We start from the raw sequence: 22,792 nt of genomic DNA on the forward strand, positions 1-22,792 counted from the left end.
CACTAGAGAGGCAGAGGTAGGAGGATCGCCAAGAGTTCGAGGCCACCCTGAGACTACACAGTGAATTCCAGGTCAGCCTGGGCTAGAGTGAGACCCTACCTCCAAAAACCAAAAACAGAAAGGAAAAAAGAAAAAAGAAAAAGAAAGAAAGAAAAGAAACTTAAGTTTGTTTTTTTTTTTTTTTTGAGGTAGGGTCTCACTCTAGCTCAGGCTTACCTGAAACTCACTCTGTAGCTCAGGCTGGCCTCAAACTCATGGTGGCCCTTCCTATGTCAGCCTACTGAGTGCTGAGAATATAGTTGTGAACCACCATGCTTGGCTTATAATATTGTTTTTGTTATAGAAATTCTGAAGAGGAAGAAAGTCATCTCCAGCTAGGAATATATCAGGAAAGGCTTTATGGAGGAAGTAACATTGCTGTACAGAATAAATGTTAAAACAAAGAGCAGGTAAGGCAGTGATCAAAAGTAGGGGTGGTGGAAGGCTCACATAGTATGAAGCCATAAGTAGGTAGATGATGAGGGGGTGGCACCTGGCAGTAGAAGCTATTAAAAGATCAATCTTTGCTGGGCAGAGTGGCTCATGCCTTTAATCCCAGCACTAGGAAAGCTGAGGTAAAAGGATCACTGTAAGTTTGAGGGCAGCCTCAGGCAACATAGTGAATTCAAGGTCAGCCTGGGCTAGAGTGAGACCCTACCTCAAAAAAAGGTAAAATCTTCGAGACAGAGGGTCAAAATGTAAAAACATTTTTTTGGACATGGTTTTATGTTTCTCGATCCTCATGCCCCTTCATAAAAGATTTTTGAGGAAGCAGAATATAAAACCTTCTTTTTTAATTATTATTATTATTAATTTAAGAGTGATAGACAGGGCTGGAGAGATGGCTTAGTGGTTAAGCGCTTGCCTGTGAAGCCTAAGGACCCCGGTTTGAGGCTCGGTTCCCCAGGTCCCACGTTAGCCAGATGCACAAGGGGGTGCATGCGTCTGGAGTTCGTTTGCAGAGGCTGGAAGCCCTGGCGCGCCCATTCTCTCTATCTCCCTCTATCTGTCTTTCTCTCTGCGTCTGTCGCTCTCAAATAAATACATAAAAAAATTTTTAAAAAGTGATAGACAGAGAGAGAAAGAGGCAGATAGAGAGAGAGAATGAGTGCAGCAGGGCCTCCAGCCACTGAAAACGAAAGGTGCCCCCTTGTGCATCTGGCTTATGTGGGTCCTGGGGAATCAAGCCTCGAACCCTGGTCCTTAGGCTTCCGGCCAAACGCTTAACCGCTAAGCCATCTCTCCAGCCCAATAAAGCCTTCTTTGCCTACAGTCAGGCCAGAGAACTTTGCAGTTTTACCCCTTTTCTTGCTTTCCTTTGTTGAAGGGTGGTGCTTTTTCTCTATATATATCTCAGGCTGGCTTTGAACTCACTTTGTAGCCCAGGCTAACCTGGATGGCAATCCTCCTGCCTCAGCCTCCAGAGTTCTTAGATTAGAGACATGCATCACCAGGTGAGGCTTGTAGTTTTGTTTTTGAGTGTTACCAACTATAGACACGGATGACTCCCTGAGGAGTCTCTTTGATCTAATGTTCGAATTGGGGGAAAGGAAGATGTAAAGGGGACATGAACAGCCAGGTGTGGTGGTGCACCCCTTTAATCCCAGCATTCAGGAGGCAGAGGTAGGAGGATCGCCGAGAGTGTGAGGACACCCTGAGACTACATAGTGAATTTCAGGTCAGCCTGAGCTAGAGTGAGACCCTACCTCGAAAAACCTAAAAAAAGAGATGGGGGGGGGGGGGACAGGGGTAAAGGAAGAAAAGTGCAGTTGGTGAAGTGGTAGAAAGAATATCTGTCCTAATTTCTCATTCCAGGGACTGAACTCCAGACACAAACTGCCTTCTCACTCACTATTTAAGAGTTGAAGTTCCCGCTTCAATTCAGGGCTTAGTTAACTTCCACACTGTCCTCTCTGCCTGGGAGGCTCGAGCGTAGGGCATTAGGACCCAGCGATTGTTGTAGTGAGAGTGGTTGAATCTCGATCTCTCAATTTTTCTCTCTAGCTCCCTCCTCTCCCTTTGTCATTCTAGCTGCCTACTGCCTCCGCAGCGTCCCTCTAGCTCTCTCTGTACTAATTTGCCTGTGCCTTAGACAGACGGGTGGCGCAAAGCAGAAGGATTAGTTGGGACCTGCTTTGGTTGACCCCATGGCATCTCCTAGAACCGTAACTATTGTGGCCCTCTCAGTGGCCCTGGGACTCTTCTTTGTTTTCATGGGAACTATCAAATTGACCCCCAGGCTCAGCAAGGATGCCTACAGTGAGATGGTAAGTGATGTAAATGGGCGATGAGGAGCACACCCCCCCACACGCACCCGTGGAATTGCGAGCACCTCTTCCCTTCTTTTCCGTCTGTCTCCAGTCCCATTACCTTAACCTCTACCCCCCACCCCAGACCCTCCCTTCTCCCTCACAACTTTGCAGTTCCTAAGGGGCAGCTGGACAAGAGCGATTTCACTTATGGGCTATGCCGGGAGCAACTGTTTGGAGCTTCTGCATGCCAGTTGGGGGAGGGGCTGTCCAGTGAGTACCCCCAACCCAAGTCAAGCAGAAGGTCAAGACCTGCGTAGCACCTGTCATCAGCAGGAGCCCTTCCCTCTTTGCAGCACACACCCAAAGTCCTAGCCGCCAGTCTGCAAGCATGAGTCCTTCCCTTGTAGCTAAGAGTTTAGTGAGCTAGAGTTTATTTATTTTAGGGAGGAACAAAGAGGGTTAAGGGGGAGAGCTGGGGAGAACAGGTTTCTAAAGCCAGCAATGTGTAAGGGCATCTCATCCCAGGCGCAGAGCTAATAGTATTCCTGTGGGTGCTGGGAACCAGCGGAAGCCTGGAAACAAAGCAGTCTTGGCCAAATAAAGGTTATTGAGCTTCGTATTCTGCCCCTTCCCTGGAGGGAGAGCTGGAGATTTGGTTTTATTTTGTTTTCTGTATAGGCTAATGTACAAAATTTGTCAGGTCTGTCCTTTTATCGCCTACAAAACAGTCTGTGACCCTCGCCTTGCCTCCTGGGGCTGTCCAGAGCCAGGTCCTCTGCAGAGTTGGAATCATCAGAGGTGACTGGCCAAAACAGCTCTGCAACCTGGGGGCTGGGCTGCTTTCCTCAGTTGGGTGTGATAAGGACTTGCTCTTGTGTTGTGGAGTATTAGGGGATAGCAAGGGATGTTTCCAGCACTTTCCGTCCTTCCCGTCTGCCCCTGTCACTTTGCTTTTTCATTTCTCCGCCCTAGCTGAGGGGAACCTACTTCTTGAAGCTTTTGCCAGAATGCCAGTAATGGGAAGGGAGCATATTACTGGGCTCTCAAGGTCAAGAAGGAAATGATCTTAGAGGAGAAACAGAAGGGAGAGAGAAAACAGGCAAGAGGGACTCCCTTTTAGGGATGAGGCAGGGAGGAACAGCCTTCTACATTAAGAATTAATTGCTCTCCTAGAGCCCACTGCAGAGCTTTCTAGGGCCCCTCAATATAAGCTGAAAATGGATGGACACTGTCAAATTATAGATGTTCAGAAAACATTTGCATGCAGATCCTGCTTGAGCTTTCTGTGTCTCCCCTATTACAGGATCATTCTGGGGTGGGGGAAGATGGTTTAGGACTAGCCCCAGTGGTAAATCCTAATATGCTACTCCTTCCCCTCTTCCCTCCTCCCAGTATGTTAGACCAGATGGAATTGAAATCAGGTCAAAATAAGTAGCCAAGGCAGCTTGCACTGGGGAAGCCAGTAGGGTGAGGTAGCAGAAGGCACCAAGCGGCTTGAAGATGCTAGAGTACAGAGGGAAAGGATGGAGGAGAAATGATTCTGTGTTTTTGTCTTGGTTGAAATAGTTTAGTGTTAGATTATAAATAAAAGAATATGTATTTCCTTTACTCTTACGTACCTATATTTATACATTTGTGTGTGTGTCTGTGTATAAACGCGTGCACCAGAGGTATTTTTAAGATTTCTTTAAGGACATAGTTCCCTTCTTTAGTATACTCCCTGCCCTCCAAATCTTGCTCAGCTGCTTTGGAGTCCCCCCCACACACAAGCTGCACCCTAAGTACAGTGTTAAGCTCTGCAGGCAATCCAACTAAAATGGAGTCACCGGGAAGCTTCCTGCTAGCTTGGCAGGAGCTCAGGATGAGGACCAGCCACAAATGGGTTTAGAGTGGGCTTCTTCCTAAGGAGTGGTGTTGTCTACTGCAGCCTAATGAAAAAGGAAGAAACAAACATGAAGATTTCATAAGATACTTGGGAATAGATGCAAATAGGCATCCTCTAGCATAGCAGTGTGAAACATTTGTGTATGAGTGTGTATGTGTATGCACACTTTTGTGCTGTGCTGTGGGGTTTCTGGAGGGAATGGAAAGACTGTATCTAACTGGAAGGTAGATGTCACAGTAGTATGAAGCTTAAAGAGGATTTCCAGACTGCCTTTTTCCAGGACCCCCTCCTGCACTGAGCATCAAGTCATAGACTGGCACTGGCTTTCTGGCATAGGGCCCACTGCATAGTGCCTAGGCTTATCTCAGCTTTAATTCTTAAGCCAATATGAAAGGAAAGGAGTATTTAGCTTGAGGAAAAAAAAATGTTCAATATATATTTGTGGGCAGCACTCAAGAGGTTAAGGCAAGGGGATTGGGAGTTCCAGGCAAACCTGGGGTACAAAGCAAGACCCTGTCTCAGAAAATGCACACATGCTCGCGTGTGTGTGTGTGCGCGAGCATGCACACACACACACACACACACACACAATGGATGGGTGAATGAATGAGTCAAATGAGTCATTGTAGAATTGTGTGGTTGTCACTATCCTTCAAATTTCTTGGTTTGTTCCTGATTATGCATTTCAGGAGTCATTTATTGTTTTTGAGAGAGGGGCCAATAGTCCCTGAGAATCCCCAAACTAGTACAAATGGGATGATTATCTGGGATTTTCTGTTTCCTATTTAGGCATGATTCCTCTGCATCAGTGGGGTTAGTCATGTTTTGACCGCAGTGGCATTTCTTGTAAGATCTTACAGTGGTGGTGTCGTAGTTCCAAGGTTGTTTATTTTTCTTTGAAACATCTCTATGAGGTAGATTCATTTTATTAGTTATTCTTATCTTACTAATGAACAAACTGGAACATACCAAGTGTAATGATTTATTCAGGATCATAGGGTAAGCTATATTGTTGAAGCAAAGATTAGAAACCAAGTTCATGATTCAGAGCTCCCAGGAAAGGAGTCATTAACAATAATTGTTTCTTGGATACCAGAACCTGCAACTGACTCTTGAAAATATCTGGCACATTCTTCTTCCCTTTTTCTTAAAAGTTCAATTCCCCAGTCTATATTTTTAGATTTTGTTTTACTTCAAAGCCAGTTTTTCAAATTTAGATTTTTGCTTGGCTTTTCTGTGTATTTTATGCGTATTCAAAATCTGTTAGTATTTTCTTGTGTTATCCCTCCATGAGAAATAGCTGGAATGAGTGCTAAGAATCAACAAATGACTATGCACTTCTTTCCTGGTATCACTGGAGAATTCAGGAAATTGTGGTCTGGATCCTGACACTATTACCATCTCTGTTTCCCTATTTATAACATGGGATTAATTGCCTCAGAAGGGTGCAAATATTAACTGAGTTTGCATGTGAAAGGTCTGACGTAGTGCTTATGATGGTAGGTGTTCAAGGAATGCTTTGGGTAAATTGATGGTGATAATTGATTCTACCTTATGCAGTGTTTAAAAAAATATTTTTATTTATAAATTTAAGAGATAAAGAGGGAGAGAGAGAGAAAAAGAGAAAGAGAGAGAGAGAATGGGCATGTCAGGCCTCCAGCCACTACAAACGAACTCCAGATGCATGTGCACTCTTGTGCATCTCACTTACATGGGTCCTGGAGAGTTGAACCAGGATCCTTGGGCTTTGCAGGCAAACGCCTTGACCACTAAACCATCTCTCCATCCCTGCAGTTTTTTTTTTTATTTAACTGATTTAGATAGTCATTTAAAGGATTGGAATCAAGCATTTTGAAGAACAGAATGCTATTTTCACATGTCCCTGTGAATATGCCTTTATGCAATCACATGATATTGAAAACTCAACTTGCTGCTGTGGAATGCACAGTGGATCCTGTAGAATTTGCAGATGCATCTCTGAATAGCCCATTTGGTATGTGTTGTCTCATATCTCCTCCATTATTAAGGAAGTGTTATTGTACAGTCCTCTATATCCCAAGTGAATTCTATATGATGGGTAGAGACTCCTTTGACTCAATGCCTTCATTAGTGCATTTGAATGGGGAGACAGTATTAACAGGTGCTGCAAAGCAGTTTTCTGTGCAATGACTGTAGACATATGAATGGATAAGTTACATTATTCAGCTTTTGTAGCAGTGGCTTTGTTCTGTAAGTGCAGAAGGCCACATACAGTAATTAAAATGGTAAGAAAACACCAAAATCCTGTCACAAAGGAAGCCAAAGGATTCTGGCACCCAGGGTGATGGGGGATGTTTCTGCTTCTTCACATCTCCTCCTAGGAAAGATATGTTGATTTGATTATCTGTAGTTAAATACCGGTTTGCCTAACCCAGGTGAAACACTCTCAACATGTTTGGGTAGTTTATTTAATGTTCATAGGCAATCTTTTACGCTTCTAGTCACTGCCATTAATTGCTTTCCAACTAGGTAATAGGGTAGTAATTCACTGATGCTTAGATTATTTTGGAAGTAGTACAGTATGTTTATTCCCTTAAAGAGGAAATAGAACCTGAGATGTGGAGTGACTTGCTTAGTTTATATAGTTAGCTATCACGAAATAAACTACATATAACAATGGGGCTATGTCTGGGAGCTTATAGACTATCATATAAATTTGTTTTAGAGTGGACTTAGAAGCCAGAATCACCTGCTTTAAGAATCAATGTGGAAGGAATCCACTTTAGTTAATAGGACCAGGATTGTTAGTGTTCTCTTTAGGTGGGCATTAGTGACAATGGAAAGTGGAGTTGCTAAAGAGGTGTTTATCATTCATATGAATAATTAGCTATTATCATGTGATGAGCCTTTTATTGCATTAAACCATGCTATATGATTCACAGGTGGCTATTTTTTCTATAGAAATTCATGAAAATCATACATGAATCAGCAAATTTTGCAGCACTTCTATGGGTTTTATGGTTTAAGATAGTAACTAGGCTGACACATTCAGCCAAAATATATTTTTGTCAGTGCACATTTTACTTTCATATCATCTTTCCCTGTAAGTTTTATTGAAGTATAACACATACACTAAAACATGCACATAATTGTACAGCTCAAGGAATGTTCAGAATACTATGTAAGCTGGGCGTGGTGGTGCACACCTTTAATCCTAGCACTAGGGAGGCAGAGTTAGGAGGATCGCAGTGAGTTCAAGGCCACCCTGAGACTACATAGTAAATTCCAGGTCAGCCTGGGCTAGAGTAAGACCATACTTGGAGAAACAAAAAAAAAAAAAAAAAAAGAACTAGGCATCCATTACAAGCTAATGGCCAGCACCTCGGCAATCTCCCTCATGTTCTTTCCTGTTACTACCCTCCCAAGGGTAAGGTTACTACCCTGACTGCTAATAATGGAAATTAATTTTTACCACTTTTTAACTTTAAATAAATAGATTGTACAGTATATTAGCCAAATTATTATTATTTTTTCATTTATCTCATTGGCATAAATGAACTAAAAGGGTATCAAATCACTTACTCTCTGTTTCCATTTTGTCTTGTTATCTGACTTAGGTCAGTTATTAATTGTAATTAAAGATTAATATTATTTGACAATTATGAGTGAGCTGTTGAAGTTTAATGTCACTAACATGAGATCATCGCTCTGGGGTGTTATGAAGAATAAATGACAAAATGGAAAAAAAAAGTATGAGTAAAGAAAAGGTTCACATGTTTTTGACTCATGTCTGAATCATATGTCTTTATACCACAGAATGGACCTGCTTTATTCATCAATATTATTAAAATAACTATTGTTATTTATAAGGCAATGAATTTCCAATTGTGTGTTTAATTAATGATAAAGTGTGTGTCTGTTTGTATGTTGTGTGAGGGGGGGAGGGAGGAAAAGAAGAGACCCTCAGTTGATACGATGATTCTTTTGTTAACTCTCCAAAATGCTCTTTTAATTTATAGAAGAGAAAATTGAGGCAATAAAATACTTCAAATTTTCTCCAAGTAATTGGGGCAAAACAAAAACTAGAATTTAGCTCACTTTAAGATCAGTTACACCTGTAATCCCAGATCTAAAGAAGTAGAGATATAAGGATCACAAGTTTCACACCATTGTAGGCTACCAAGGGAGATTGTCTCAATCCTCCTCTAATAAAAGAGCTCAAGCAAGCCAGCTGTGGTGGCACATACCTTTAATCCCAGCAGGCAGAGGTAGGAGGATCACTATGAGTTTGAGGCCACCCTGAGACAATATAGTGAATTCCAGGTTAGCCTGGGCAAGAGTGAGATCCTACCTCAAAAACCATACAACGAAAAAGAGCTCAACAACAACAAGTCAAAATAAATACAGGTCCAGGGATATTGATGGATGCTTGCCATTGATTGAAGAAACTTGAAACTTTTGATTAAACCCTTCTTTTCCCACCTCTTTTCTCCTTCAAAGAAACCATGGTTTTAGAGTGAACTGCATTTCAATGGAAACAAAACAGACAAAACAAAGTGAATTGAAAAGCCTTTGGGGAATGCAAATCAGTCAACTCTCTTTATCCTTTCTTAGTTACTACAGACTCAAGATACATGATTCTTGTGTTGTTAAAAGTGAATTGTCTTGGACCAAGCATTAACTGACAGGAAAGGCAATCTTAGCATTCCTGATGTCTCTGTCCTACTCCACAAGAGGAAGAATAAAGTACTTCCTGTAATATCAAGACCCAGCCTATCTCTAACAAATTTTCCATTTTTTGGAATCTTGGAGAATAGATCATCTCTGTACCTGTTCAACTTGGAACAAAATATTTGGGCTGGGGAAATGGCTCAGAGGGTAAAGGCACTACAACTAAAGCTTTGATGAAATGGCCTATCCACATTCATTATCCTCTTGAAAAAAGAGGAAAGAGGCAACAAGGGCAGAGGCTATCACTCAGTAAGTGAGCATGGAAAAGGCCTTGGGTTTGGTTCCCAGCAAAATACATACGCATGCACGCACGTCTTCCACTGAGTGTTTTGATGCATTCCTGTGGTTTCAGCACTTCAGAAGCAGAGGCAGGAGGATTGCCACAAGTTCTAGGCTAGTTTTGTAGTTTACAGAGTGAGTTCTAGGCTAAACAGGGTTACAAAATGAGGCCCTGTTTCCAAAAACAGAAAGAAGCAACAGCTGTATAAAATTAGCCACAATTGCATTTTAAGAGGCTGGCCAAACAAGTTGAACAAGGAATAGGTAATTACAACAAATTAAGAGGAGGAAAAAAAAAAGGGACTGGAGAGATGGCTTAGCAGTTAAATGCTTGCCTGTGAAGTTAGAGGCTTGACTCTGAAGTTAGAGGCTTGACTCCCCAGGACCCATGTTAGCCCGATGCACAAGGGGGTGCATGCGTCTGGAATTTGTTTGCAGTGGCTGGAGGCCCTAGCGTGCCCATTCTCTCTCCCTCTCTCTATCTCCCCTTTCTGTCCCTCTCTGTCTTTCTCAAATAAATAAACAAAAATAACAACAACAACAACAAAAAGATCACAGGAAGTCACAGCAACATGATTTGATCACCTAGATTTTGTCCCAAGGCTACCGATTTCATCCTAGTATAGACAAAAATCTGTTCTTGGATGATGAATAGTTAGTTCTAGCCAAAACAATGAGAGAATTCAGAAGCCACTCAAACATCTGGACATGTTGAGTCTGAAAGTGACCATGAGAAACTCATTTCCTTTTTGCATAGCTCAGAAGAACATACTTTAGGTAGGATTTAGGGATTGATTACTCTTTGAGAAAGTTTGTGCTTCTAATTAGAAACTGTCCTCCCAAAGCTGGACACAGCATGCACACCTGTGATCCCAGTACTTGGGAGGCAGGAAGATCAGAAATTCAATGTCATATTTGTCTACATAGTAAGCTCCAGGCCAGCCTGGGTTACATAAGACTTTGTCTCTAAAGACAAATCAAGGAAATGCTCTATATGGCCAGTTATGGTCCTATAAGCTTGTGATCTCAGCACTGTAGTCATTGAGGCAGGAAGAGCAAGAGGAGTCCAGGGCTATCCTAAGCTACAAACTGAGGCCAGCCTGGACTACATGAGACTGTCTAAAAAAAACAAAGAAAATGGAAAGTGACATTTACAAGTGTTAAAGAAGCCTCTTGGATCTAGAGTTCTTCCCCTAATTTCCTTCTGTTACCTTTACTAGAATGAAGAAGAGGGGGTGTAGGCAAGTAGTCTATACCTAAGTAATAGTGAGAGGAAAGAAGGCAGGCCTTGCCTCATCATGTGTAACTCTCAGCTCAGCTCTTCTCCACATGACTCTGGCTTCCCTCAGCCTAGGGTTCACTCTGCCTACTGGTCATTCTTTTAATTTTTCTTTGAAAATCCTTGATCTAGATGAGAAGAGAGGAAGGAGGATATTTGACTTTTGCATTTACTTACATATTCAGCATCAGAGCTGGGCCAAGAGTGAAGTGGAAATTTAAATGCAATGACTGAAAAAAATGGAATTAAGAAGAGTGAGGTGAGGCAAGGTTGTACATATGAAGAGTCAGAACCTACTTTTGTTTAATGTGTGTGTGTGTGTGTGTGTGTGTGTGCATGTTTGTGTGTGAGTATATGTGTGCAGACAGATGTGTGCATGCCATGATGCAAATGTGGAGGTCAGAGGACCACTTCAAGTGTCAGACTTTTCCTGTTACCTTGTTTGAGCCAAGGTCTCTCATTGTTCACCTGCTATTCACCAGGCTCACTGACCCACAACCTTCTGGGAAATTCTGTCTCCACCTCATCCCCTGTAGAAGCATGCACTGGAACCACAGATGTCTGCCACAGTGTATGGCTTTTACATTGGTTTGAGGATACCAACTCAAGAACTCATGCTAGGGGCCTAGAGAAATGGCTTAGCAGTTAAGATACTTACCTGCAATGCCTAATGACTGAGGTTCAATACCCCGGTAACCACATAAAGCCAGATGCACAAAATGGCATATGCATCTGGAGTTCATGTGCAATGGCTAGAGGCCCATTCTCTCTCTCTCTGCTTACAAATAAATAAATGCATTGATAATATATTTTTAAAATTAAAAAAGAACTCATGCTTGTGCAGAAAGTACTTTACTCATTGAGCCATTTCCTCATCTCTTGTTTAAAATTTTGATATTTTGAAAAAAATAAAATCTTGATATTTTGTTTATGGAAGATATTATTTATCTTACTTAATGGTTTTTGCACTTTCTGACATTTTGCACCTAGGCAAGTAGTTTCAGTTACTTCAGTTAATCCTCACCCTGTTCAGGAAAATGAAACTTAAAGAGGTCAAGTAATTTGCTTATAAATATACAACTAGAAAATGATGGAGTTTGGATTTGAAACCAAGTTTGTTTGGATGTACACCCATTTGTTCTTTCACTAAGCCATCTATCAGTCTTTTACAGTCTTCAAGAGGATTATCTTGTAACACTCATGATAATTTATCCATGAAATAAAGGTGCATCCACTTGTTCAGAAGAGAGAAATATCTTAACATTTATTCCAAATCTAAAGAGTAAAAACACAACTCTAAAAGCCAGATACTTCTAAGAGGTCTAACTTGGCTTTCTGCCCAATTCTCATAATCATCTGTCCCTCATGGGGAATTAGTTTTTTTTTTTTTTTTTTGTTTTTTGTTTTTTGTTTTTTGTTTTTGGAGGTAGGGTTTCACTGCAGCTTAGGCTGACCTGGAATTCACTATGTAGTCTCAGGGTCTCAGGGTGGCCTAAAACTCTCGGCAATCCTCCTACCTCTGCATGGGATTAAAGTGCTGGGATTAAAGGCATATGCCACCATGTCCAGCTGGGGGGAATTAGTTTTAGGACACTTGCTTCCCTGAGGATACCAAATTCCTTAGATGCTCAAGTCCCTTATATAAAATAACATAGTATTTACACAAATATGTGAAGTTCTCATTTAATTTAGAATACCTAGATTAGAGCTGGAGTTTAGCAGTTAAGGTTTTCACCTACAAAGCCAAATACCCATGTTTGATTCCCCAGGCCCCACATAAGACAGATGCACAAGGTGGCACATGTGTTTGATGTTCATTTGCAGTGGCTGCAGGCTCTGGTACACCCATTCTCTCTCTCTCTCTCTCCTCATCATTCTCTCTGTCAAATAAATAAAATAAAATATTAAAAAAAAGAAAAGAAAAAAGGCATGTGTCACCATGCCTTTAAAAAAATCTAGATTACTTACAATAGCTAAGAGATAAATACTATGTAAATAAAAATACATATTGCTTAGTGAATAAGGACAATAAAAATCTATACATGTTTAGTATAGATGTAGAGGTTTTTTTGAGGTAGGGTCTTGCTCAAGACAGACTGACCTGGAATTCACTATGTGTCTCAAGCTGGCCTCAAACTCACAGCAGTCCTCCTACGTTGGGCCTCCTGGGTGCTGGCATTAAAGATGTGTGCCACCACACCCAGGGGAAAGAGAGAGAAAGATTGAGAGAGAATGAACATGCCAGGGCCTCTAGCTGCTGCAAACGAACTTCAGGTACATGCACAATTTTGCACATCTGACTTTGCGTGGGTGCTGGAGAATCAAACTCCGGTCGTTAGGCTTTGCAGGCAAGCAAGCACTTAAACCACTGAGCAATCTTTCCAACTCCAGATGTAGAGTTAAAAAATATTCCAACAAGCCAGATGTGGTGATGCCTGCCTTTAATTCCAGCACTCCGGAGGCAGAGGTACAGGAATCGCCATCAGTTCAAGGCCACACTGAGTCTACATAGTGAATTCCAGATTAGCCTGGGCTAGAATAAGATCCTACCTACAAAAACCAAAAATGAGAAAGAAAAAAAATATTTTCAGTCTACAATTAGTTAAATCTATATGGAAATAGAATGTGGATTGTACTAGTCTTGCATCTAGTGCTTTGGACTCTGTGTGTGTGTGTGTGTGTGTGTGTGTGTGTACTTGGGATTGAATCATAGAGGTATATCTCATCTAATGTTTGGTAAGGGCCATCTTTTTGGTTCACTGATGATGCCTTCTAGCTGTGTCCTGGTGGAAGGAACAAGGCAGGATTCTGAATCCTTGCTCATAAGGACACTAATCCCATTCACGAGTACTCCCTCACTCCATGGCCCAATTAGTTCCCAAAAGCCAACTACTGAAGTCATGACCTTTGAGATTAGAATTTCAACAAATAAATATGGTGCTGGGAGGGACTTTAATATTAATACCATAGCAGTGACATTACCACGTTTTTAAATCCCAGGAATCCCATCAGATTGCTTCCTATTTTCCTTTCTTTTTAAAATAATTGAACCCACATTAGAAAAATGCTGGGAATGGTGGAACCATGTTTACATTCTCAGCACTGCTGAGACACTTACAAGTTAGTTGAACTGCATTGGTGAGTTTCAGGATTGTCAGAGACCTCCTCAAAAGGAGGTGATTGGAACAACACCGGAGTCTGTCCTTTAGCTTTTCAACCCCATTTTTTTTATTGTTTTTTTATTTTCTTATTTGCAAAGGAAGAGAGAGAGGGAGAGAGAATGGGCACCAGGGCCTCCAGCCACTGCAAATGAACTCCACACACACATACCACTTTTTGCATATGGCTTTACATGGGTACTGGGGAATGGAACTCAGGCTGGCAGGATTTACAATCCGATACCTTTAACTGCTGAGCCCAGTGGGTTGATATTTTTAATGTCTTGTTGCATAAGCCTTGCCCATTATGACACTGTAATGATAATCTCCTAAATTGTCCACTACATTTTATAATCTCTCTCTCTCTCTCTCTCTCTTTCTTTCTTTCTTTCTTTCTTTCTTTCTTTCTTTCTTTCTTTCTTTATTTATTTTTTCTTCCCAAGGTAGAGTTTTGCTCTAGCCCAGGTTGACCTGGAATTTACTATGTAGCCTAAGGGTTGGCCTCAAATTCATGGAAATCTTCCTACCTCTGCCTCCTAAAAGCTGTCGACCCCATTTTTTAATGCAAGAGAACAAGAATGAGAGAGAGCAAGAGAGAATTGGGGCACCACAGCCCTCAGCCACTGCAACCAAACTCCAGCCACTTGTGCCACCTTGTGTGCATGGTGTGTGTCACTTTGAGTGTCTGGCTTTCTTGGAACCTAGAGAGTCCAACATAGGTGCTTAGGCTTCATAGTCAATCACTTTATCTCCTAACCCATCTCTCCAGCCCTCGTTTTCTTTTTCTTTTTAAAGCATTTTATTATCTGAGGGGATCAGAGAGGGAGAGTAAGAATATGGGCTCACAGGGCCTCCTGCCACTGCAAACAAATTCCAGAAACATTTGCCAATTTGTACATCTGGCTTTACATGGGTACTGGGGAACTCAACCTGGGTCATCAGGCATTGCAAGCCAGAATTTTTAACTGCTGAGCCATCTCTCTTTCCCCCTCCCCATTTTTTAATAGGAAGGATTTATTTAGGGGTCATAGTGAAAAGTTGGATCTCCTTGGCTGATGTGGAAGGCAGATGGTAGAGAAGGGGCCTCTACTGATATTTTCTTTATTCTGATGTTAAAATCATGGTTCATGTAGTGATTTCCTTATGGTATTCCCACTCTAGAAACGTGCTTACAAGAGCTATGTCCGAGCCCTTCCTCTGTTGAAGAAAATGGGCATCAATTCCATTCTTCTGCGGAAAAGTATTGGTGCCCTTGAAGTGGCCTGTGGCATCGTCATGACCCTTGTGCCTGGGCGTCCCAAAGATGTGGCGAACTTCTTCCTGCTCTTGCTGGTGTTGGCAGTGCTGTTCTTCCACCAGCTGGTTGGTGATCCTCTAAAACGCTATGCCCATGCTCTGGTGTTTGGAATCCTGCTCACTTGCCGCCTGCTGATTGCCCGCAAGCCTGAGGATCGGTCTTCTGAGAAAAAGCCCTTGCCTGGCAGTGCTGAGGAACAACCCTCCTTGTATGAGAAAGCCCCACAGGGCAAAGTGAAGGTGTCTTAGGAACATGGAAGTGCAAAAAGTGGAACTTCCAGGCAGTTGCCTCTATGACACCCAGGAAGATCTCAGTGTGTGATTTTCATTTGATGTATTTATCTTGGGGAAAAAAAGAAAAAAAATACAATCTGCAAGTTAACTGGCTTGTGTATATCTATACCCTAAAATGACCTCTCCACATTGACATTTGTGCACCACCTTTAATTGCTCACATCTTGCTGCATGTACATGTATATGGCAACTATTGAAGTGAATTTGTGAGAAGGACTCCAGCAAGCATGTGACTGTGAGATTATGTGTGGGAAAATGTATTTAACTACTGTGTGTGTGTGGGTGTGTGTGTGTGTGTGTACACATGCACACATGGAAAAGGCTCTCATCTTGAACTAGTCCTGCAAAGGTATCCTTCCCTTTATAAATTGATCCATTAAGGGTTGAATAAAAGAACCCTCTTATAAAAAGAATCCTAGTATAATACAAAGGACATGTTCCCATATGGGGAGGGGACCCCTCTCTAGCTTAAGCTGAAATTTAAACTCACCACCTTAGGAAAAGAGGTCCTTTGATTAGCCACCTCTTCAACAGTTATCTAAGCTTGAAATATTCCACACCAAGCTTAATTAAAACAAGGGATATATGCAGTTAATAGGTAGTCTACTTCCTCAAGTGATAAATAGGAGGTTTTGCCTTGCCTATGTCTGAGCCCAAGCTAAACTGAGCTCTTTTGCTAACAGTTTGAAATGTAAGCAGTAATTTTGTTACCAGATATCTTCAGATGTTTTTCAAGTCCAAAGCTGCCTCACTTCTACTGTTCTCAGGAGCTAACCAGGATCTGGCAGCTGCTCCATGTCCAAAACTGAGGCAGCTAGGATTGGTCCTATTAGAAGTCTGAATCTCAAGCAGTAGCTGTTCTCTGAAACCTGAAATTTAACACAGGAGCCACATCCAGTCAAACAAATTCACTACTATTGATTCTTTACTGAAATTTGCTAATAAATAGAGTCCAAATCATCCCGTAGCTACTTCCTTTACACTTCTCTATTGTTCCAGTGGGTGCAGCTCAACTGAGGGAAGGACGTTTGACATGGGTTAGTTGGATTGAGCAGTATGAAAATTTGCTTTCTTCATTACATACTGCTGTTTCTCCCTGCTAAATGTGCTTTGATGGTTTTCATATTATTGTGCCAGGGATGGGAAAGGGGTGGTTTTGTGTGTGTGTGTGTGTGTGTGTGTGTGGTGTATGTGTGTGTGTGTGTGTGTGTGTGTGTGTGTGTGTAGAGTACTTATTATTGTGTTTTCTTCAGTGTAATTGGTCTTGGTAATTAATAACTGTTGTCTTTCTCTCATTCTTTCAAAATAAAGATTTTTGAACTTTGGAGGAAACTGTGTGACTATATACTGAAAATCCAAAAGGAAAGGGCCAGACCAAAGGATGTGGGCACTTCTTTTGCTTGTTTTTGAGACAGAGTGTCACTATGTATCCTAAATTGGCCTTGAAACTAATCCTTCTTTTTCACATCACAAATGATGGGATTCTAGGTCCGTGTCATTATGCCTAGCTCAGGCTCTTTTTTTTTTTTTTTTTTTTTTTTTTTTTTATTCTGGGGCCCAGGGAGACGACTCAGTGGCTAAAATCACTTGCAATGTTAGTCCACGTTTGATTCCCCAGGACCCAAGTAAACCTAGACTTAAAAAGTGACACAGGGCTGGAGAGATGGCTTAGCAGTTAAGGTACTTGCCTTTGAAGCCTAAGGGCCCAGGTTCAATTCCCCAGAATCCACATAAACCAGATGCACAAGGTGGCATGTGCATCTGGAGTTCGTTTGCAGTGGCTAGAGACCCTAGTGTGCCAATTCTCTCTCTCTCTTTCTCTTAAATAAATAAATAAAATATGTTTCTTAATTGGCACAGGGCTGGAGAGATGGCTTAGCAGTTGAGGCGCTTGCCTTCAAAGCCAAATGACAGAGGTTCGATTCCTCAGGACACCCTCAAAGCCACATGCACAAAGTTGGCACGTGCATCTGGAGTTCATTTGCAGTGGCTACAGACCTTGCCATACTTAGTCTCTTTCTCTCGCTCTGCTTGCAAATATTTTTCAAAAGTGGTACATATATCTGGCATTCATTTGCAGGCAAGAGACTGGCAGACTGACACACAATCATGTACAAATAAATAACAATGTTAATTCTGAAGGAGGAGAACAGTGGTATAGTATTATCATTTAATGAAATTGTCTACTTGCTAATGCCTTTAAGTTCCCTGTCAGCACATAAGACAGAAAGCTATAGAGCCAAGGTCCCAATACAGTCTCCAGGTTTTTAAGGTTATTAGGTTGTGCCAAGAGGTGGAAATATTACTTCAGAGAAAACGGAGGGCATATTAAACAAATGTGAAACACTACAATGTGTCCACAAAGTGGTACCTGTAGCACTGTCACAAATTTGTCATGTTAGTCAAGTTATTTCATCACTTAGAGTGCCATTTCATCTACAAATGGAAGAGTGTTGAAGCCTTAAATTCCTTCCAGTTTACATTTTTTGAGTCTGTGAAACGATGAACAGCATGAAAAATGGCTCAATAAAAATTTCAATTTTACTAAAGAGCAGCTATCAGAAAAATTGAAGTCTCAATTTCTATGCCTGATTAAATGAGTTAGTCAAACTACCCTGAAAAACCATAAAATATGTGGTAGCTATTTCACTGTAATATTTCTCAAATACTTCAACTTAATCATTGAGTGTTATTATTATTATTATTTTTTGAGACAGGGTCTCATGTTGACTAGGCTGGCCTCAAATTCGAGTATGGTTTATGCATGCTGGGGATTAAACCCAGGGATTCCAGCATGCTAGGCAAACGCAACACACACTGAACCATATTCCTAGCCCCATTCATCTTTTATTCTGTATGTTTCCTTAACACTGCTAAATTGTCCTGTACAATTTTGCCTAAAGCTTGGAGGAATGTTTTGGCCTCAAATCCACGACAGCCATTCCATTTATACATTTCCTTAGTCCTAGTTTAGTACTGATTAAATTAGGGACTAAACTCAGATCTGAGACTAAGCTCTTGTTGCGATTTTAGTCGGTTTCTTTAAGGTGGATAGAACTTCCAAGGTTAGGAATATTTGCATCTTCAAGGTGGCTTTAAGTCTGTCTCAGAACACGTTTCTAGTAACCAATGGAAGTTATTGGGTACTCATCTCCAGTAACAGGAAGGCGTGGGCGGTTCTTTCCTCTAGCTCCGTAGCTCCAGTGGAGGAGCATGGCAGCACCCCCCTCCCTTTTTTTCGAGGTAGAGTCTCACTGTAATCCAGGCTGACCTGGAATTCACTATGCAGTCTCAGGGTGGCCTGGAACTCAGGGCGATCCTCCTACCTCTGCCTTCCGAGTGCTGAGATTAAAGGCGTGCACCACCACGCCTGTGATAGACCCTTTAAAAAAAGCAGACTTTATTGTGAAATTTGCGGCTTCATATTTTCCTGCAGATGCAAAGTCCCAACATTTGAGGTTCAGTGACGGCAAAATAAACACTGTACCTGACCGTGTTAGATTCAAGATTGCAGACACTGGACGGGTTTCAGGGAATGCGACTGCCCTAAAGCTTGTGAGAACGGTGAGAAGCTAGCCAATCACCTGATTCCAGCAGCAGCTCTCCCTGGCTCCCCGCCCCAGTCCTAGGTGGGCGGGGCGAGCCGCCCTCCGCAATTGAGCTGCGTCATTCTCCGCGCGCGCGCGCGGCCTCCCGCCATAGATCTGTACTCCAACCAATCAAGTTTCAGCTGAGCGGGCTCCTCCTCTTCGCTCTTTGTGAAAGCGCGTGCGCAGGGCGGGACCCGCGACTTTGAATCGCTGTGGAGAATTTTGTAATCCTAAAGTTGTTGGGTCGCCGATTATTAGGTGAGTTGTTTTTAAACACTGCGAGAAATGGTCGGCTCTGTGATCGCAAGGAATATGCTGGGCCTCTGAGAGTGGCACTATTCTGCAAAGGATAGCTGGGATCGTATTTCCCCCGAAGCCCAGGAAGCTGCTAAGTGGGTAAGTTGTCTCTGCCACTTTGGCTCTTGGGTGGGACGGTTCTGAAACGATTCATGGGAAACTCTGGGACAGTTCACTGGGTGTGATTAGAAACTCCTCTACACCCTTTCATAGTACCTTAAGAAGCAACTAGTTCCCCCACTCTCGTACATGTCTTCAGCTCTGATCTAGGCAGATGAGATTGAATGTGTTATTCTAGCCATTCTCATAAACTTCCATTTGAAGCGAAAAACTTACAAGTCATTCTTGGTGTCCCCCTTTCTTTTTCCTATGTCTAATTTTTCTTTTTTACAGTCTGCCCAATCTGCCTGTAAAACATACCATGAGTCCAGTTATTTTCCACTTCTACATGTCTACACCTTAGATTTATGGTTTTCTTCTGCAGGACATGCAGGCGCATGCATCTGGAGTTCCTATGCAGTGGCTGGAGGCCCTGTGCACCCAATGTCTCTCTTTCTCTCTCCCAAATAAATAAAATATATTTTAAAAAGGAAATTTTATTTTTTGTAAGGGGAGAGAGAGAGAGAGAGAAGCAGACAGAAAAAGAATAGGTGTTCCAAGGCCTCCAGCTACTGCAAACAAACTCTAGATGCATGAGCCACTTTATGCATCTGGCTTTACTTGAGTTGAATACAGGTCCTTATGTTTTCAGGCAAGCTCCTTAACCGCTGAGCCATCTCTCCAGCCCTTAACTTTGCATTTTTAACATAGCACTGGCAGGGGAGAATAGAGCTTGGAACTGAAACTAAGGAGGAATGGAGAAAATAGGAGCTGAGAAAAACTGCTCATGAGATATAATAGTTTTGTACTTGCTTATGTGATGTAGCATTCTAAGAAGGTTCAGTGGAGATATTACCTCGACAAGTTGTTAACTTTCCTATTTAGGTTAGGGGCTTTCTGAAAAAGATAACCTGAGATAACCTGTGGGTTTTGTCTCCTGGACTCTTGTCAGCTTATTTGTTGCATGCCTTTGATATGTTGGAATGCAGGCAGATATGGTTCCTCTCTTTGATTATTGGTAACTTGACACTTTTTTCTGTGTAGAGCATATACAGTGATGGCAACTCAGAGGGAAATTAAAAGCTCTCAGAAACAAAGGAGAAGTTCACAACATAGTTGGCAGACCAGGCTCTCGCCTTTGAAAGTAAACCGGGAATCACATGGCTCAAAGAGCATCTTGAAACAAAACAGTCAGTTGGAAGACTCTAAATGTGATGGTGATCAAGCTGGTGATGCTCTGCAAGTAGCAGTGGGATACTTTGTGAAAGGTAAAGGCAGACTGTTTTCCTTATGGAAATCTACTTCTAGAAAAATATGCCAGTCTTAAGAGCTGGGTGTGGTGGCACACAAAACTGTAATCTCAATACTGGGGAGACTGAGGTAAGAAGATCATGAGTGTAAAGCTAGCTTGGGCTGCATTGCAGGACCCTGACTCAAAAAAAAAAAGCCTGTCTTTTTCCTTCAGATTTTTTTTTTTAATTCACTGGTGATACTAAGCTTGCGTGTGTGTGTGTGTGTGTGTGTGTTGATGTGTGCAGGTGCAAATGTGTATGAGAACATGTGTGTGGAGGCCAGAGGACAATTTCAAGTGTTCCTCAGGAAACCATCCACCTTTTCTCATAGGGTCTTTCTTTGGCTTGGCACTCTCATTGGCTGGCAGTGAGCTCCAAGAATCTCAGCCCGTTTTTGCCTGTCCAACACTGGGATTACAGGTGCACACTATCATACCTGGCGTTTTACATGGATACTGAGGATTGAACTCAGGTCCTCATGCTTGCAGTATAAGTACTTTACTAACTGAGCTATCTCATCAGCCCTGATTTTTTTTCTAAAAAAAAGAAAATATATTCCTTTCTCATTCAGGTTTTTACTTAAACATCTTTAGAGAAGTCACAATGTAATGCTACGTTGAGCACTGTAGCTATAACAAAACATTGTTTCATCAGTGGTGGCCAGACTGCGCACAATGTTATCACCTGAAAATCTTTCAAACATTCTAATGCTTAGGAACATCTACTTTTAAGCATTTGATTTTATTGGTATGGCATACTACCTGGCACTAGGACTTTCTGAAGGCTTCTAGGTGATTTAATGTACCACACACAGAGTGTGGGAACTATTGTCCTAATATTGAAGGAGGTTACAGTCTATAAGCTGAATACTTTCAGTTAGTGTACAGGGAGGATGTCAGGGCAGTTTTCTTCACTGATGGTGCTGTTGCTGTTAAATAGTCTAGAGTTTGAAAGGCTTTTTAAAAATTGTTCTTTTTCTTTTTAAAAACATTTTTATTTATTTATGAGAGAGAGAGAGGGAGGGTGGGAGAGAATAGGCATGTCAGGGCCTCAAGCTATGGCAAGTGAACTTCAGATGCATGTGCCACCTTGTGCATCTGGCTTTATGTGGGTACTGTGAAATCAAACCTGAGTGCTTTGGCTTTGCCAGCAAGCACCATAACCAATAAGCCATCTCTCTAGCTCTATTTATTTATATTTGAGAGAGAGAATATGGGTGCACCAGGGCCTCTAGCCACCACAAACTCCAGATGCATGTGTTACCTTGTGCATCTGGCTTTACATGGGTACTGGGGAATTGAACTCAGGTCCTTAGGCTTTGCAGGCAAGTGCCTCAACTCCTGAGTCATCTCTTCAGCTCAAGGTTTTTTATTTTTTTGTTCCCCGAGGTAGGGTCTCACTCTAGCCTAGGCTGACCTGAAATTCACTATGGAGTCTCAGAGTGGCCTTGAACTCACAGAGATCCTCCTACCTCTGCTCCCAGTGCTGGGATTAAAGGTGTGCACCACCACACCCAACTTCAAGGGTTTTTTTTAGGAAGACTTTTTTTTGTTGTTGTTTTTGGATTTTCAAGGTAGGGTTTCACTCTAGCTCAGGCTGACCCGGAATTCACTATGTAGTCTCAGGGTGCCCTTGAACTCACAGCAGTCCCCTACCCCTGCCTCCCTAGTGCTGGGATTAAAGGTATGTGCCACCACATCCGGTTTAAGAAGACATGTTTTTATATAAAGCTATTCCATTAGAATCCTTTACTTTTAGTTGTAGTTGCTGAGCCTGGGACTGAAAGAATTTAAAGCACTCACTAATATTGTTCCTTTTTTCTCAGGAAAAACTTCATGGACTAAAGATAAACTCTTGGAAAAACACTTGAAAACTGTGGAAAATGTGGCTTGGAAGGATGGGTTAGCTCCAGAAGCAATAGACATTCTGTTAAATGTGGCACTCAGTGGCAAATTTGGTATGTCAAGGGGATATTTTTCATCTGTTTGCTATTAGTTATACCTTTAAGACTTTTTTTTTTACTTCTTGTTATCTAGTCTTGGCTGGTTTGGGACTTACTAAGTAGAGCAAGCTAGCTTTGAACTTGCTTTCGTTCTACCTTTGTGCTGGGATTACAAGCATTCGCTACCCTGCTTGTCTGCTTTTCAGATTTTGAATTAGATTGTTCTTTGGAATAGTTGTGTTTATTTACTTTTACTATTTTTTATAACCTCAATCTAGTATGATTATACAATGGGATTTCCTATGTTTAGACTACTTTATGAGTCAAAAAGTTCTGTCTGCATATTGCAGAAAATGATTAGATATCCTGTTTTTTTTGAA

At 41.8% G+C, this 22,792-nt stretch overlaps 2 protein-coding genes across 2 annotated transcripts in view; both read left to right on the top strand.

The window, feature by feature from the left end:
• Positions 1-2,060: 2,060 nt before the first annotated feature.
• Positions 2,061-16,519, top strand: Tmem35a (transmembrane protein 35A). Its single transcript, XM_004668784.2, has 2 exons — positions 2,061-2,306; positions 14,764-16,519. The coding sequence occupies exons 1-2, from the start codon at positions 2,187-2,189 to the stop codon at positions 15,145-15,147; spliced, it is 504 nt and encodes a 167-aa protein (XP_004668841.1). The 5' UTR covers positions 2,061-2,186; the 3' UTR covers positions 15,148-16,519.
• Positions 16,520-18,975: 2,456 nt separating this feature from the next.
• The window catches only part of Cenpi (centromere protein I), a 69,292-nt gene continuing 65,475 nt past the window's right edge, over positions 18,976-22,792 (top strand). Inside the window, exons 1-3 of the mRNA XM_045140367.1 lie at positions 18,976-19,178; positions 20,223-20,446; positions 22,296-22,427. Coding sequence (XP_044996302.1) covers positions 20,236-20,446; positions 22,296-22,427 — 343 coding nt within the window. The 5' untranslated portion in view covers positions 18,976-19,178; positions 20,223-20,235. The remainder of the gene's footprint in view (positions 19,179-20,222; positions 20,447-22,295; positions 22,428-22,792) is intronic.

The sequence above is a fragment of the Jaculus jaculus genome, chromosome X, assembly GCF_020740685.1.
Source record: "Jaculus jaculus isolate mJacJac1 chromosome X, mJacJac1.mat.Y.cur, whole genome shotgun sequence".
Lineage (NCBI taxonomy): Eukaryota > Metazoa > Chordata > Mammalia > Rodentia > Dipodidae > Jaculus > Jaculus jaculus.

Coding starts and splice junctions, on each gene's coding strand:
- Tmem35a (XM_004668784.2), top strand. CDS start 2,187: ATGGCATCTCCTAGAACCGTAACTATTGTGGCCCTCTCAGTGGCCCTG. Junction 2,307..14,763: donor AGGATGCCTACAGTGAGATG/GTAAGTGATGTA, acceptor TTCCCACTCTAG/AAACGTGCTTACAAGAGCTA.